Genomic DNA, 16,071 nt, shown 5'->3' on the forward strand with positions numbered 1-16,071 from the left:
TTAGTTTATATTAGAAAGATCCTCCCCATCATTGAAAAGTGACATCACGGTTTCTCAAGGTCAAAGTAGAACTGCCATACGTTACTAAAACCCCAGTTTTAATCGAAAGTAGTCAATATCTTTAGAGAAAAATGTCACCAGTGTAACCATTCAATTAAAAATAATAATAAACAATTACAAGAAAAATGAATATGCTCTTTGTTTCCATTAAAATTTAATAAATTAATTGAGTAAAAACACACTTGTTTACAACAATTTCACGAAAAGATAAAATTACTCCGCTGTTAACCAATCAGAATTCGTGACCGATTTCTTTATTTTTACTGACAGGTTTACGCTCCGCCCATTTTACCTCAAATAATTACTTATAATCCCCGCCCACCATCGAATATATATTCAATCGAAGCACATGGTTAGCAGTTGTTTTGAAGAAATTGTATGAATCGGATGTACGTCTTTTGAAAATATTCAGTATTAATTTGTTGTTAGTGTATGGACATAATGTCTACTGCTCAAATATCTGCATTTTATGATGTTGGAGATGTTTTGCAACAGGTAATTATTGCTTTTGTATATTTTCTTGCATAGATATTTGTAGAATATGATGGATATTAATTTTTGATATTCGTTATGGAGTAATTTTCTTATAATGTCAACGTGCTGATGAATTGTTAATATCTTTATTTTAAATCTTTGTGTTCAGAATTTTGCATTATCTGTTTTTATATGCATTTGCAATATTCGTTTGGAATAAGCGGGATTTACAATTGTAGTTTTACTACCACTGATAAATGCGGTACTTAAATGTGAATGGAATCTAGGACCATTGACTCTTGCGTAAATAATTTCATTTTCTTCTCCTTCAGAATCGAAGAAATCAGTTGAAACAGTATACCGCTGAGAGAAGGGCCACTATTGGCGCTATGATGACTGGTAGGAATAGAAATGTTTCGTCGACCAGCTCTTTTATCACGATAACTCAGCAAAGTGCCCTTACTATGTCAGCACAAGAACTAAATCAAACACAGGACAATTTGCACCGCAAGTTGGACCGTAGTATCAGTGATCCCATTGGGGAACGACCAGTCAGTAATGTTAATTTGCAGCAGAGAAATGTGAATTCCAGCCGTTACAAGACTGAATTGTGTCGTCCGTTTGAGGAAAGCGGTCATTGTAAATATGGTGACAAGTGTCAGTTTGCACACGGTGCTCACGAGTTACGTACATTGAACAGACACCCTAAATACAAAACCGAATTGTGTCGTACATTCCACACTATTGGATTTTGCCCGTATGGCCCAAGATGTCATTTTGTGCACAACGAAGATGAGACAAAGATGTCCGACATGGCCAAAAGTCCGGAAAATCATCAGACTTCGCCTCCACCGACGTCTGTCAGGCGACCTTCTACTATTTCTTTCTGTGGATCTGACATTATACCCCCACCGTCCAGTGACAGCCCGAGTCTGAGCCCGGCTTCCAGTGACGATTTCAGTCGTCTTTCTTGTTCTAGCAGCTTGTCAGGGAATTCCTCCACTTCCAGCAGTCCTGTGTTCAATTATTCCGCCGATCTTCAGACAATCGCATCTTTGTTACGGCCGTTGAATGTTCAAACTCAAATGAATAACGTGAACAATTTGAACAACATCTCTGTGGACGCTTTAAGTCAACAGCTTCACACGATTTTGTCTTTACAACGTAATACGAACAACAACAACCACAACGTGTTCGGAGAGTGGGAATCGATTCCAGCTCCCCCCTCCCCTCCCGATAGCATCTCAGGAGACAGTATTGGAAGTGCTAGTAGTGTTAGCAGTAGTGGCAGCTTCTCTTCTCAGAACACTTACGGGTCTCCATTGGACATTAGCAAGCAGTTGCGCCTTCCAATATTTAATACGTTATCCCAGGACGATTAAAGTGTACTGCTTCTTTATTATTTATATTTATTTTATTTATTTGATGCGGATGCTGTTGGATTTAACAGTTTTGATATGTGCCACTTGTAAAGTGGATATTTTTTCTATGTTCGAGGGACCTAAAACATTACCTTTATTTCTTCCACTGAAAGTGGTTGTTTTTCTTATGTCTTAGTCCTATGTATTGCGATAGGACGTTCATGTTATTCCAGTTCATATAAGTATTACGTTTTTTTTATAACCCAATTAAAGGGTTTTTACACAGTTGTGCTATTTTGCAAGAAGTCCACATTTCGCCTTACTGTTCGTTTGGCTATATAAGAAACTAGAGTTGTTCATTATTGTTACCTATCGTAATGTCCATTTTTTTTTATTAACATTTGATAATTTCGTTCAAGTTCACATTCAAATTGAATGCTATTTTTTATATATTGAAATATGAAATCACCAAAGATGTTATTAATTTCACGTTCCATGGAATCCATCTTGTTTATATTTCATATCATTTTGTATTTATATGGCTAGGAAGCCGATGTTTGAACATTAAAAATGTTAATTATTGAGATTTCTTTTCATTCTTTCATTAGCTTTTCCCACGCTTGGGATAAGCATGCACACAGGTCAACAGGAAATAAAAATTACATTGTAATGGAGTTTGATAACGACCATTCATAATTGACATCAATTTTGCTACATTGTAATACATAGGGTCACGTGTCCATGGTTTTCTTGCACCTGTTGGAAATTCACAAAGGTGAAGGTGAACTGAAAAAAAATGGCTCGATCTATTTGTGATAAAGGTGTCAATGTTGATTTTCAAATAGAACATAATTTTACTGTCTAGTAACGTGAGTATCCACCTGAGTACATCAGTATAATACATAGTAGAAACAATTTAAACATCTTTCCATTTAATACCGAAGCGCAATTTAAAAAACACCGAAGTCCAAGTACATAAACGTGCGATTACCAGTGTAAAACAGATCCTGTTAACTGTGTGGTAAAGATCACCTTAATAGGTAAAAAATTATAGAAATCATTAAATTATTTTTTTTGAAATACATGAGATCCTGTGCAAATAATATCCCCGAACAGTGTTGATGTTTGGTACAACTACATGTAATTCCTTCTGCCTTCTCAAAATAACCACTGTGTTTTTCTTTCCCATGTAATATTTGGCGAGACGATGTGGAAAACTGATACACTAAAGGTGCTAATCAAGGATAGTTACGGTTACATTTTAAGATGAGGCTTTTCACTAGTAACTGGTTTATTTTACATCTATACTAATGGTATTACTGGTGGAATGTGTCGGGTCTGATAGCAGATCTCAAAATTAACGAACTGTGGTGGCATTGTTAACAATGCCCGAGTTGTCTGGAATGAAATATAAACAAACTGATATAAGATGGGACATTTAAACAAGATTCTTCGTACAAATATAACCTTATCAGAAACTCGTAATTTTCTGTACGAGTCTGTTGACTATTGACTTGCAGAAATTCAAATAGAATAGAACATGTTTTATTCCAACCAAAGGTCACATACGACATTTACATGCAATTATAATTATTAGACAGTTACAAATTTAATACAACAGAAAAAAAGTATACTGGCATAGCCTTAAGGCTAAAAACCACTAATTCCACTTTCCATAGGCTTCTATGCTAATTTCACAATATTCAATGGCTTCTCTGGACTTTACCTTAACTTTAACCTGCAGAGGACTATATATCAGCATGATTCTACATATGTCAGCTCACAATCCTCAGAATGGCATGTGGGGTTAGCAGACTTGCAGTGCAGTACTGGTCACCGGAAGTGAAGGGTCTATAAATAGCATGGGAAATCCCAGTGTTTTCACAAGATAGGGGTATATTTAAAAATCATTATGGAGATTAGGCTTCACATCACAAGAAGCAAAATGCACCTATAAAATGTACAGAAATGTTTTTCCTTTCAGAAACTGTTTAAATTTTTTAAATAAGATGAAAACTTTTTTCACAACACTATGAGAAACAGGGGTAATTTCTGCGTAGGACTATTTTTGCGTACGTTCCAAATGCTCATTGGTTGAATTGGTGGTCTGTAACCTATAATATTGGTACAGGGTAAATTACAATACATCATAAAAGCTTATAATGAAAAAGCAGGAAATTTCTTGATGTTGTATCTTCTATCGGTAATTGTCTTTTAGAGTTCAATGTTTCACTGTAGTTTTGTTTTATTTAACGACAATCAACCCTAATAAACGAAACTATTCAGTATTGGATTTCCTCAATTGAAACTTGGAAAATCCAGGTCCTTTCACACTTGATATTATTGCATAAAGACTATGTGTCCCACGTACCAGGGAGCTCTATTAAAATATTCTTGATAAAAATATCTTCTTCACAAGTAGCACACAGCATGTACTCCAACATGCAAAGAACAAATTTTCATGAATTTCGGCATTTTGCTTATGAGAACACAATTGATCAAAAAAATAAATCCCTCAAATTTATGGGAGATGTGTTCTTCTGAAATTTGTTTACAGAAGTCAATGCAAGTCCTCTCAAACTTCTGAACAAAAATCACGAAATTGTGTATGTAGTTAAATTTATATTGTGCTTTTTGTTTTGAACTCCAAATTATTGCGGGAGTAAAGCCTCTTCCCGAAACGCTTACTGAAACGATGGTGTTTTTAAGGGACATCCTCCATCGTGCAGGTAAAAATGGCCATATTGTTTTCTGAAATTTCCAACCTTACGCCGATTCCTGCACTGTGAGCGTGCTCATTAAGTTTACTAATTATTTTTGATAACTCACCCATTCGCAAATGATTCCGACTGCAATCGACCTTGAAAAAAATAAATCTTTAAGAGTGCGTCCATACAAAAACCCAGGCAGTTGGTTGCACACGACAAATTTTGTTTCAATTTTTTATCCATTTCATATCACAAACGCAACCTTTCTCAAAGTTGAATGTTGGTTTTTGATCAACTGCAACGTCTAGAGAGAAATAAGTGCATAGAGAGCATTGAAATCAATCGATAAAGGGTTATAACTCATATTTGTGCAAAATTTGGTTGCTTTGTTGGAAATTTTAAAATCATTTTCCGAGACATCCATTGTCGCTATAAAAACTTGTACTATTTGACATACACATGATATGAACATTACATTAGAACAAAAAAAAATCAGTGGGATAAAATTTACCCTGTGCCACAGGATCTGCCATGAAATTTTACATTGACAGCCTCTTAATTAATCGAATTATCGTGGTCCCTTGCTTATGCCTTTGGTACCGATGAGGTGCATAGGCCACCAACAATACTCCTCCATCTAGTTCTATTTTGTGCCAGTCTGACTATGTCTTGCCACTTGCAACCCTCTGCTTCCAGTTCATCTTGTAGATTTCTTCTCCCTGTGTTTCTGGGCCTTCCAACTTTTTTCCCGTGAGGGTTCCATTGCAACGCTTAAGCAGTTGTTAATAAAGACTTTTAACTTATTTATTAGGTATTTTGTTGTTTTCCAAGTCTCTCAGCCATATAATAGGACGGTCTAAATATTAGAGTTGAACAATCTGATTTTGGTATTTAATGTGATGTTGCCTGCTCTCCAAATGGTTGTCATCATTCTAAATGCAGTTCTTGCTTTTCATATTCTATTTTTGATGTCCTTGACCGTCCATGACACTGCCAAGGTTTGTGAAGGAGTCAACTTCTTCAAGATGCGTTGCTTTTACTTTGAGACTGGTACGGCTGTTTGTATTTACCTAAAGCACTTTGATCTTTCTTGTGCTGATGATAAAGCCAGTCTCAGCAGCTCTTTCTTCTAAGTGAGAAAGTTTATTGACCATCTGTTGGTGGCTGTGTAATAGAAGAGCGATGTCATCGAAAAAAAGTCATCCAGTTGTTGCATTTGTGTCCATTATATGCCATTTCTTGGTTCCTACAAGCGAGAAATTCCCAAATAGGAACGTCTATAAACTGCTGGATCCCTTTGGAAATGAATTTGTTCTTAATTTTGATACGATGGCAAAATAATGGTATGGCACCGTCGACGACTCGCGTCATTGTTTTTCGTGCGATGACTTATCTAGTTGGTTTGTACTGATTTTTGGGGATTATGGTTACAACCGTTTTGGAATTAAGGGTCAAAAGGGGCCAAAATCAAGCATTTCATAAAATTTAACTTTGTAACTCAAATAAAAGTGTATTGATCTATATGATATTGTGCTGTGTTCTACACAATAAATTTCATACTTTTAGGGGTTAAAACATGAACCACGTAAGAATTAGGGGCTTGAAAAGAGTCCCTTTTGAGTTAAAAAGAAGTTTGGATCTCTATGAATTTGCACCATAGCTTTCTATTTTACTAAAGGAAGGTTGTGACTGAATTATTTGGGGGGTATAGCGTGTGAGTCGACAGGGAAAAACAAGAGGCAGAAAAAAAAGCTTTTATGAAACCTTACTTCTATATAATTAGGATAAAAGAATTCAAAGCTCTATAACACTGTATTGCTAGTTTCCATACCACAAAAATAAAACAAAAACAAAAAAACAAAAGAAACAGGTTTTGCTGGATTTAATATTACTTTTAAGAAATTAATGTCGCGGTGATCCTATCAAGCTATGCCCTGTGAAGCATTTTTAAAACTGTGTTCGACTATTATCAGTTTATCCAGTTGAACTGCTGAACCCATCATGAATAAACCATTTTATTAGCAAATTATTTTATTTCCGAGTTATTTTAAAAGATAGTTAATTCAAAACTATACAAAAAATATTTTTAAGTCTGAATATATGACGTGTTCTGTTTATACTTATCAGGACGATCATGATCATTTCAGACATCACTCGGGAATAAAATGGTTGATGCCCATAACTAAAATGGTTATTCATGACGTCCCACTGTTCAACTGTCCTGAGAGCCGACATTTTATTTCGGATCCAACCTATTTTGATATAAATGTATTCAAACCTACGGTGATGTGTATTGGCCATATTAATCCATCATTTCGTGATATAGGAAATGTCATGAACCAATACACAAGTATACGACACGGTGACGTAAGCTGTCAGTCGTTCGTCACCATATGAGCGTTAGAAGGCCATGTATTGTCGTCTCTCTTCTACCTATTTGTTAGTGCAAATAAATAACATGTATGTCAGTTACTGCATACTGTCCTGTGTTGACCTTTGCTAGGTTCCTTGTCCAAAGGTCAGTTTTCTAATACTTCAAAATTATGACAGATCGAAACCAACCTAACAACCGTTGACTATTAGTTATGAAACTAGGTCTGACAGCGGGACCCCTCTTTTTGAAAACTTTGTTGATTTCGAGCAAAATTTTGGCAAAGAGCCTTGAACACCCTTTTTAAATCTCTGGATCTGCCCATGAATTCGTAGTGTAAAGCTGTCCCTCAAGTATTTATATATTTTTGCTGCTGTTGCATACTGTATGATGAGGAGCTGGTCTTGTAATAATCAAAGTTTCCTTGAAAGATCTTTTCTCTAAACCGCTTAAAAGAACAATTCAATTTATGGAATTGAAATACCAGTTTCATGTATTTATCAATGGATTTTGTCTGTCCACACAAACGTATTGTTAGGCCTCAGGATGCCATAAAATATGTCAACAAACACAACATCTTAAAATATTGTTTACACGTTTGTGAACGTAAAACAAAGAAATATGTAAATGAAATGACATCTTTATCAATAGATTGTGACCTGACTGTTAAAGTTTGAACTATTGAACAAGACCTTTTTAACTCTAACGTGACTGAAATTAAGTGGTTGCTGTTAATTCTCTCGATTGTTCATTTTATACCAGATTTATTAGCTTATTTCCTTTGTATGTGACCTGATCTCAAAGACTCCTCACAATGAAAAAAAAACTGAGGAATAAAGAGTTTATCCCGACCTATTACGTCATGTAGTAATCATGGCTAACTAGGAGGTGCGTCGTGCTAATTAAGTGTTATGACATGACAAGTACCGCTGACGTCTCGGAAGAAAACTGTGAAATAACATTCTTTTCAAATCATTAACAATTCCTTTCCATGAAAAGAAGACATTCGATATGTTACGTAACGAATTACCTTTAATAGTTAAATGACCGACGGGAAAACGATCGAACGACGCAACAAAGAACAGCGCATCTTGCAAAAAAAATGAAAAGTTTCAGCCTGACCAGAGAAAATTGTTAATAATTGGACACAAACTATACTTTAACATATACATTAAGCTAGAAGGCAAATATGTTTACAAATATACAGCTTATCTTTAGTTAAATTGACCTTGTATACCTATGTGTCTCTTACAGGTACATTATCTCTTAACTTCAGGTGGTTTCGCTGATTTAGCAGAAAGTAAATGGCCGATGGCTACGTTGAATTTTGTACTCCACACTCTACTTACAATGTGAACTACCATGGAATTTTACATTAATGAGAAATTGGTAAGCCGACGTGACCAGGCATAGTGGATAACACAACGCGTAGCGATATTCTACCTAAATTAAGATTGACTGCTATCCTATCTGATACTACATTTAGAATTTTAATGCGACCCCATCACGCTAGCTTGAATTACATCCATGCGTTTGTCTAAACACAGAGGCCGTATTGTTAGCCCGACGCAGGTGTCAATAAGGATTTTATGCATTAGTATCTTTGTGTATTGGAAATGTCCTATCTTATATGGAGCAACGTTGTCTATATCGGTATGTGGTATTGGCTTACACTGAAGTTCTTTACTTTGACTAGTGGAATATACACGAACGACCAGTTGTTTGAATTACCGAACTAATATCACAAACCACAGTGAAACCTTGCTAACTTAGTCCACTTCTAAAGAAGAAAATAACTTTATTTGAAAGTATACGGGTTTATGCGATAGGAAAACATACTTCAAAGCCATGTATTGTTTACGAAAACACAACCTTAGACCCCAGTGTTCCGCCTGTAAAACTTGGAGATTCTCCAGCTGATCGGAAAATACATTAATTCACTTTTTAAGTGTAGCCTCATTGAAAATCTAAATACAAATACGTACATACGAGTTGTTGAATTTGATAGATGTTCGTTAATGAGGCGTATAGTACGACCACTATCTGCTAAATAAAAGACTGCTCTTTCTTGCACCCATTGAACCATTCATTCTAGACTTCGGTGTTCGTTTAGATAAAAAAAAATTAAGTCTTATTGTAAACACAATACTGGCAATAAAATTGGTTCATTTCATTCTTAATTAAGACACAACCAGTGTTAATCCACAGAAAAAAAAAAACGTCCAAATGTTTACTCACACCGACTACTCGTCTCACAATATATCAAGTTTTGCAAACTCACAATCGTTTTTTGTTTGTTTGCTTGTACAAAGGTTAATGAAGGCTTTTCTCAAAATAACAATAACTTCATATATAAACATTATAGTTCACGAGATTAACCATAACACCTGACATCCCTCAAGCAAGGAACGAATATTTCAATGAGAGTCGAGGCTGTATTCAGGCATCACGTTATTGATGAAGCTCCCTACTAACGTGGACGAAGCTCCCTACCAACGTGGATGAAACCCCCTACTAACGTGGACGAAACCCCCTACTAACGTGGACGAAGCCCCCTACTAAAATTATGCACGACATGAGTTTCTATTTCGATTCAGTTTTCTGTTGTTTCCAACATTATACTTGACTTGTAGTGGCAAATCTTTGCCAGTAAATACGCCCACGGCAGTCGTGGTTTCGGGTACACAGTGTAAACCGTAAACTTACTATTGTTAATTAAATAAGCAGATAATTCGTATGATTACAGGGCGTGAAGTGTCTCTAAGTGCGTCCTTTTGTTTGGATATTAATAAATAGTATCAAGAGGCAGTCATGATTCAACGATCAGATTTTACAACTTGACAATGCTGTTCCTATGCATTGTATGTTAAAAACAAACCAATTACTTAAGTCAGGCTATTCTAGATAATTATGGACCCAGAACATCAACACTGTACCCTGACCTTGGTTTATGAATGTCTAGGAGAGTGGGATGACACCAGTCCCCTGTAATCCACTCGTTATTACTCTGTCTTTACAAGGGCATGATGCATGAATGGAACCGAGTAAATAGCTACTCACTTCCAAAATCACTTGGATTACACAAAACGTGAATTATCAGACATATAAATGTCAAATATTACAAAATCCCGTATTAATTCTCGTGTAATTACAATGCTAATGAGGTACTTTTTCTATCAGCTGGTAACTATATTAGTCTTTTACAAAATTGAAATCACAATGAAAAATGGAACAGTCGCACAGTTTTTTTGTTTTGTTTTTTTTTTTTAGTTACGATTAGCGAAAATCTCATCCCAGTAAGTGGCATCGAGGTTCATTGCCCACTTCTAGAGAGATAATAGACACATACTCAATGTGGGTTATACCTTATATTTTTTGTCGGAAATGTTTTAATAACAACTAATAATCTTATAGCACCTATATCATGTATCATATAACTCTTTGATGGTTTTAAACGTCTATACCTACTATTAACCAATATTAAGTGCTAAGACCACAAAATTACAAGTCTGAAGACAATAACATAGTTATGTTGTTAAAGAGTAATCAAGGGAACCAAGGTTATAGCGGTGATCAAAAGAATGTAATCCAGGGACAAAGACCAGACATGGAAAACAGACATTCACAACAAAGAACATAACGTAACTAAAATCATACATACAAAGTAACAAAAGTCGATGAGCAACTCGGACTCCACTAAAAACTGGGAGCATAATAAAACATTTCTGTAATGTTAAGTCAAACCACTGGACGAAACGTGAATTAAAAGTTACATCAAACTTCGGTGTTACTTCCAGGACAGTGGTTCGGTGTGACTTCCAGAACAATGGTTCGGTGTGACTTCCAGGACAGTGGTTCGGTGTGGCTTCCGAGACAATGGTTCGGTGTGACTTCCAGGAGAGTGGTTCGGCGTGACGTCAAGGAAAAGGGTGCCTAGTTTTTTTTTTCAATTCCAATCGTAAAAAGATGAGTTAGTAAATAACGAGAGAGCGCTGTGACAGAGTTACACCTTGAAAAAAAAAACTACCCAAACAAGGGAGTTCTTCGACAGAGTTACAAGTTTAAAAAGAGCGTGCTAAGACAGTGTCAAATTAAACGTTATAAAAATTCTTTATATGGGACCATATCTCGTATAACTAGACAAATTACACAAGAAGTAAACTCGCTTTTGATTCTCGGCGACATTTATAAGTATGAAGATAATGTGTTATATCAGTGTATTACCATCAGCTGACATTATTCATTTATTAACACCCAGTTCTTTTTCTACCCTTTAATGTACTTTATAACGAATCTTAAGGTGTGAAGAACTAATGCGTTTCTTCATACATAAATTCAGGGTAGCTATTTGGCCGATAGCGGTCCGATAACACCCCTATCTAGATTAAAAAAACAACCAATAATTATATTGCCATTTTCACGTGTAACTTCAAAGGGTGCTATCTTCAGGTAGATCTTAACGACAAACATATTAGTAATAATTCCGAAACAACTAGCAATAATTCTGGATAAATCATCGGTTACAATGCTACATATCTATTACCTAATTACAGATAAAGAAGTTAAGTACAAATGACATTAAAATGTTTTTTCTTTGAAGTAAAAGATGTTTGTCAATACCCCTTTCCGTCTAAATTTGCTTAGAATGTCACAGTACAAAATCCACCGCATCTTTTCCTGCACGATAGAAAAGAGGAGATAATTTCTTTGGTAGACATTGAACAGACAATTTTCTTAGAATTCCAGATACATTTACACAACACCTTATTTTTATGCAGTTAAAATTCTTTAGACGATGTAATCATAAAAAAAAAACAAATGATCACGTGGGAACTACGAGATGTACACTATTGGCGACATCTTTATTCTGTCTGTCGTAACGCACTACGACTTCATACCAAACGCGTTAAGTCATTAGTAGGATTCTACAGGGAAGAACAATCTTTTATATTCAATGACACGGCAAAAAACTACAACAAAAGCTTCTTAACTTGGTCGGGAAGCCATGGGGTGGCTGAATATCTAGGTGGATAGGCAAAGTTCGTTTAAGTTACTAACTTTTCACTTAATTGGTCTTCCTCATTGAATGACCGTTTAATCTTTGCCTAAAAGAAGAATAATTTCCTCTACATGTGGTCACTTTAACGACACTGGTTACTGTTGGTTATAACGATCTGATGTTGAGTTTCTGTACATGTTGATTTCATTTCGGGAACATCTTTGTAGAAATTTTAATTAATTAGTTTCCAAAGTATCTACTTATAATATGTCAAATCCTTTGATACAAGAGTATAATTATCACCATTTATACCTGTTGAAATGAAAACCAATAACTTGTTGAGATTTACTTGCGAAGGACAGAGATTCTGTTTGATTGATCTATACTAAACAATTTAATTTTAATGTTAATGTACTTAAAATTAAAATGAATTATGCATATAATGTTTACTATTTTAATATACTGTGAAATGTGAAATGTGTATTTTGTTGGTAATTCTTTGCTGCATTCAAATACAAACAGTTTTTGTTATGGATTATTTGAATCGCGGATATTGCATGACGTCATAATACCATGCAAGCTAGGTTTTACAAAATACCTTGAGAACAAGCCAGTAAGAGAGGTTGTTACATATCAAATTAAATTATAAATAAATAAAGCATGAACATCGAGAATATCTCACATAAGTACCGTAACATAGTGTACAGCGTGGGTGATCACATCCTTCGATTATGCGCTCTATAATATCACAAATTGTTTATTCATTCACGCACATATGTACATGGTTACTCGGCTTCTCACACATTAACATATGTCCATGGTTACTCATACACTTACACTTGTCCACAGTTACTCACACATTTACATACGTCCATGGTTATTCACATTTACACCTGCCCAAGGTATCTCACACATTTCCAAATGTCCATGGTTACACATATACATATATACATGATTATTCATACATTCACGTACGTCCATTGTTTCTTGTACATTTCATATGTTCATGGTCAATGGATATGACTGACGAAAACGTCTACTTTGGTCAGCGGGACATATAAACCAACAAACAACAATACCATTAGACAACCAAAGAAACAAACAGTACTATTTGATCCGAGTATAATGTGTAGTTTTTGGTAGTAAATTATTCTTATTTATTATTTATAGTTTTGGCCTATTATTTGTGATTAGTTTAACTTCGACAACATTTTATTTCATTTCCATTCTCGCCACTAAATCATATCCTAAATGAACCCTAGTATTGTTATACCCGAGTGATCTTCTGGGTTTTAAGTGGAACACACCTTGTTACCTAATTGTTATCTGATAAAGCATAACAATTATAATGTAAAATGTCATAAATACAGGGTGGTTAGGTACTGTCAAACACAGTGTAGTTAATGCAATTAGAAGGGTGCAAAATTATCAATGTAACCAAACACAAACTATACATGCATTATGACCAAGGACTAATGCCACATCATAATGTTATCTGGCGAGTTTTTCAAGTGTTTTAAGTCCTGGTTATGCCTTAAGTAAGCACATATTTGATGAAAACGTAATACATAAGACAAATTTGGTCAATTTGTTTTAATTCCTAGTTTGAAGAACCTCTTTTTAGACTTTCACACACAGCGTAAGGGGGGGGGGCATTTAATTCTGAGGGGACTGGCAGTTCAGATATAAGTATTCTGGCCCTGAAAAAGTTGAAAACAAATATTCTGACATACACCACCTAGACAATAAATAATTTTTCTGACCTCAGTCCAGATACTTCATACGATGAATCGAAAAAAAAATATCTTCTGACCCACAAAGTTTCAAATACAAATATTCTGACCCCACAAAATTTGCTAGCCGGTCTTCCCGTAACAGTGAATATATCTTTCTCTACCATTATTTTATATGTTAAACTATTAACATCTATTTTATATTATCTTGTCCGTTTCTCGTATTTGCAAACAAACAACAAGAAAGGTATTTCGAAATCCCATTACAACATAATGATCTAATTTTAGTACGAAGCCATTCATCTTTTCTCGACAAATATCTAAAAATAAATTATGACAGCCCCCTAAAACTACCGTGATTCATTGTAACCGGGTGACACCTGTTGTGAACATTTAAATCCACTAAAATTATTCACTTGAATCCAATTTAAATGTATTACTATCATTTGCATGATAGAGGAGTCTTGGTTTATAATTGTGACAGACCAAGGATAATGTCTGAGTGAAGAGTTGTTCAACACAATTTTCATTTTGCAGGCGAAAGATTCTGATTTTGTTCAGTATAAATGTAGTACTGTATAAGTAACATTTATAATAACAGAATAAAACGTAACCTATAAACGCACGCACGTGAACGCCTGTACTCGTGTTGTTAAGTGTATATACTGAATATTACATGTTCATTATATCCTATATTTTAACCATACTTCAAGTATGGTCTGTGAAGTGATATACGGTATGCAATATAGGTCTAGGGGAGTGACATAGGGTGTGCGATATAGGTCTAGAGGTGTGATATAGGGTATGCGACATAGGGTAGACGATATAGGGTTCAAACAAACACTTATAATGCATATAAAAAAGTTAAATATCAATCTAAATATATCATATATCTGTATATACACGTTATATTGAATACTATTATAATCTGTGTCCATGAATATAAACATGAATGTACTCAGAGACTGGTGTAATAATGGATAGACATGGGCATGAGGGTATTCAGAGACTGGTGTAATAATGCTTAGGCATAGACATGAGGGTATTCAGAGACTGGTGTAATAATGGTTAGGCATAGGCATGAGGGTATTCAGAGACTAGGGTAATAATGGATAGACATGGGCATGAGGGTATTCAGAGACTAGGGTAATAATGGATAGACATGGGCATGAGGGTATTCAGAGACTAGGGTAATAATGGATAGACATGGGCATGAGGGTATTCAGAGACTAGGGTAATAATGGATAGACATGGGCATGAGGGTATTCAGAGACTAGGGTAATAATGGATAGACATGGGCATGAGGGTATTCAGAAACTTGTGTAATAATGGAGAGTATTCAAGAGAACCAAGGTTATAGCGGTAATCAAAAGAATGAAATCCAGGGACAAAGACCAGGCATGGAAAACCGACATACACAACAAAGAACACAAAGTAAGACATGGGCATGAGGGTATTCAAAGGCTGGTATAATAATGGATAGATATGGGCATGAGGGTATTTAGAGATGTGTAATAATGGACATGAAGGTATTCAGAGACTTGTGTAATAATGAACAGAAATGGACATGAAGGTTTTCGAAGACTTGTGTAATAATGGGTAGAAATTGACATGAAGGTATTCAGAGACTTGTGTAATAATGGACAGAAATGGACATGAGGGTATTCAGAGGCTGGTGTAATAATGGATAGACATGAGCATGAGGGTATTTAGAGATGTGTAATAATGGATAGAATGGAAATGAGGGTATCCAGAGGCTGGTGTAATAATGGACAGACTTGATCACAAGATCGACACTATATTAATGAAAAGTACCAAAAAAAAGCCACAAATTTTGACTATAGGGTTATTAAATGGTTATTTTCATATTAATCCTGTATTATGTCCAAGTACAGTCGTATTGGGTTGAGATCACTTGTATTGGCCCGAGGCGAACTGATGACTTAAAATAACAGGAGTTATCTGTACAAACCTTTAAATACATATTTCCTAGTGAAGACTGTAACACTCCAGATCTCTTGATGCATTTATTCACCCCAACTGTTCTTTTCTATATAGATCTATATTAATATACCAAGTTTGCTGATACCTTCTCAAATTAGGTTTTTAATGCATTCGTCTGATTCAAACAAAATGGCGGACAAGTTTAACTTTTATACAGGGCCAGAATTAATACAGGGCATGTGCCCTGTATTAAATTAATACAGGGCAATTGCCGTGTATAAATTATGGTTGCTAAAACCTCCTGTTGTATTAAAGGGGCAATTTACATTGTATTTTAAGTCATCAGTTAATAATATCGTGTATTAACTAAGAATACGATCCAATAAACAATATCAAAATCATACAATATGTCTAGGATGTA

The 16,071-nt window shown here is 35.2% G+C and overlaps 1 protein-coding gene across 1 annotated transcript; it reads left to right on the forward strand.

Moving 5' to 3' along the window:
• The first annotated feature begins 418 nt into the window (after positions 1–418).
• LOC148623440 (uncharacterized) lies at positions 419–2,481 on the forward strand. Its single transcript, XM_088565233.1, has 2 exons — positions 419–555; positions 867–2,481. The coding sequence occupies exons 1-2, from the start codon at positions 493–495 to the stop codon at positions 1,914–1,916; spliced, it is 1,113 nt and encodes a 370-aa protein (XP_088421359.1). The 5' UTR covers positions 419–492; the 3' UTR covers positions 1,917–2,481.
• The last annotated feature ends 13,590 nt before the right edge of the window (positions 2,482–16,071 follow it).

The sequence above is a fragment of the Perna viridis genome, chromosome 2, assembly GCF_037379345.1.
Source record: "Perna viridis isolate PV_CMFRI_1.1 ecotype Kerala chromosome 2, ASM3737934v1, whole genome shotgun sequence".
Classification (NCBI taxonomy): Eukaryota; Metazoa; Mollusca; class Bivalvia; order Mytilida; family Mytilidae; genus Perna; species Perna viridis.

Coding starts and splice junctions, on each gene's coding strand:
- LOC148623440 (XM_088565233.1), top strand. CDS start 493: ATGGACATAATGTCTACTGCTCAAATATCTGCATTTTATGATGTTGGA. Junction 556..866: donor TTGGAGATGTTTTGCAACAG/GTAATTATTGCT, acceptor CTTCTCCTTCAG/AATCGAAGAAATCAGTTGAA.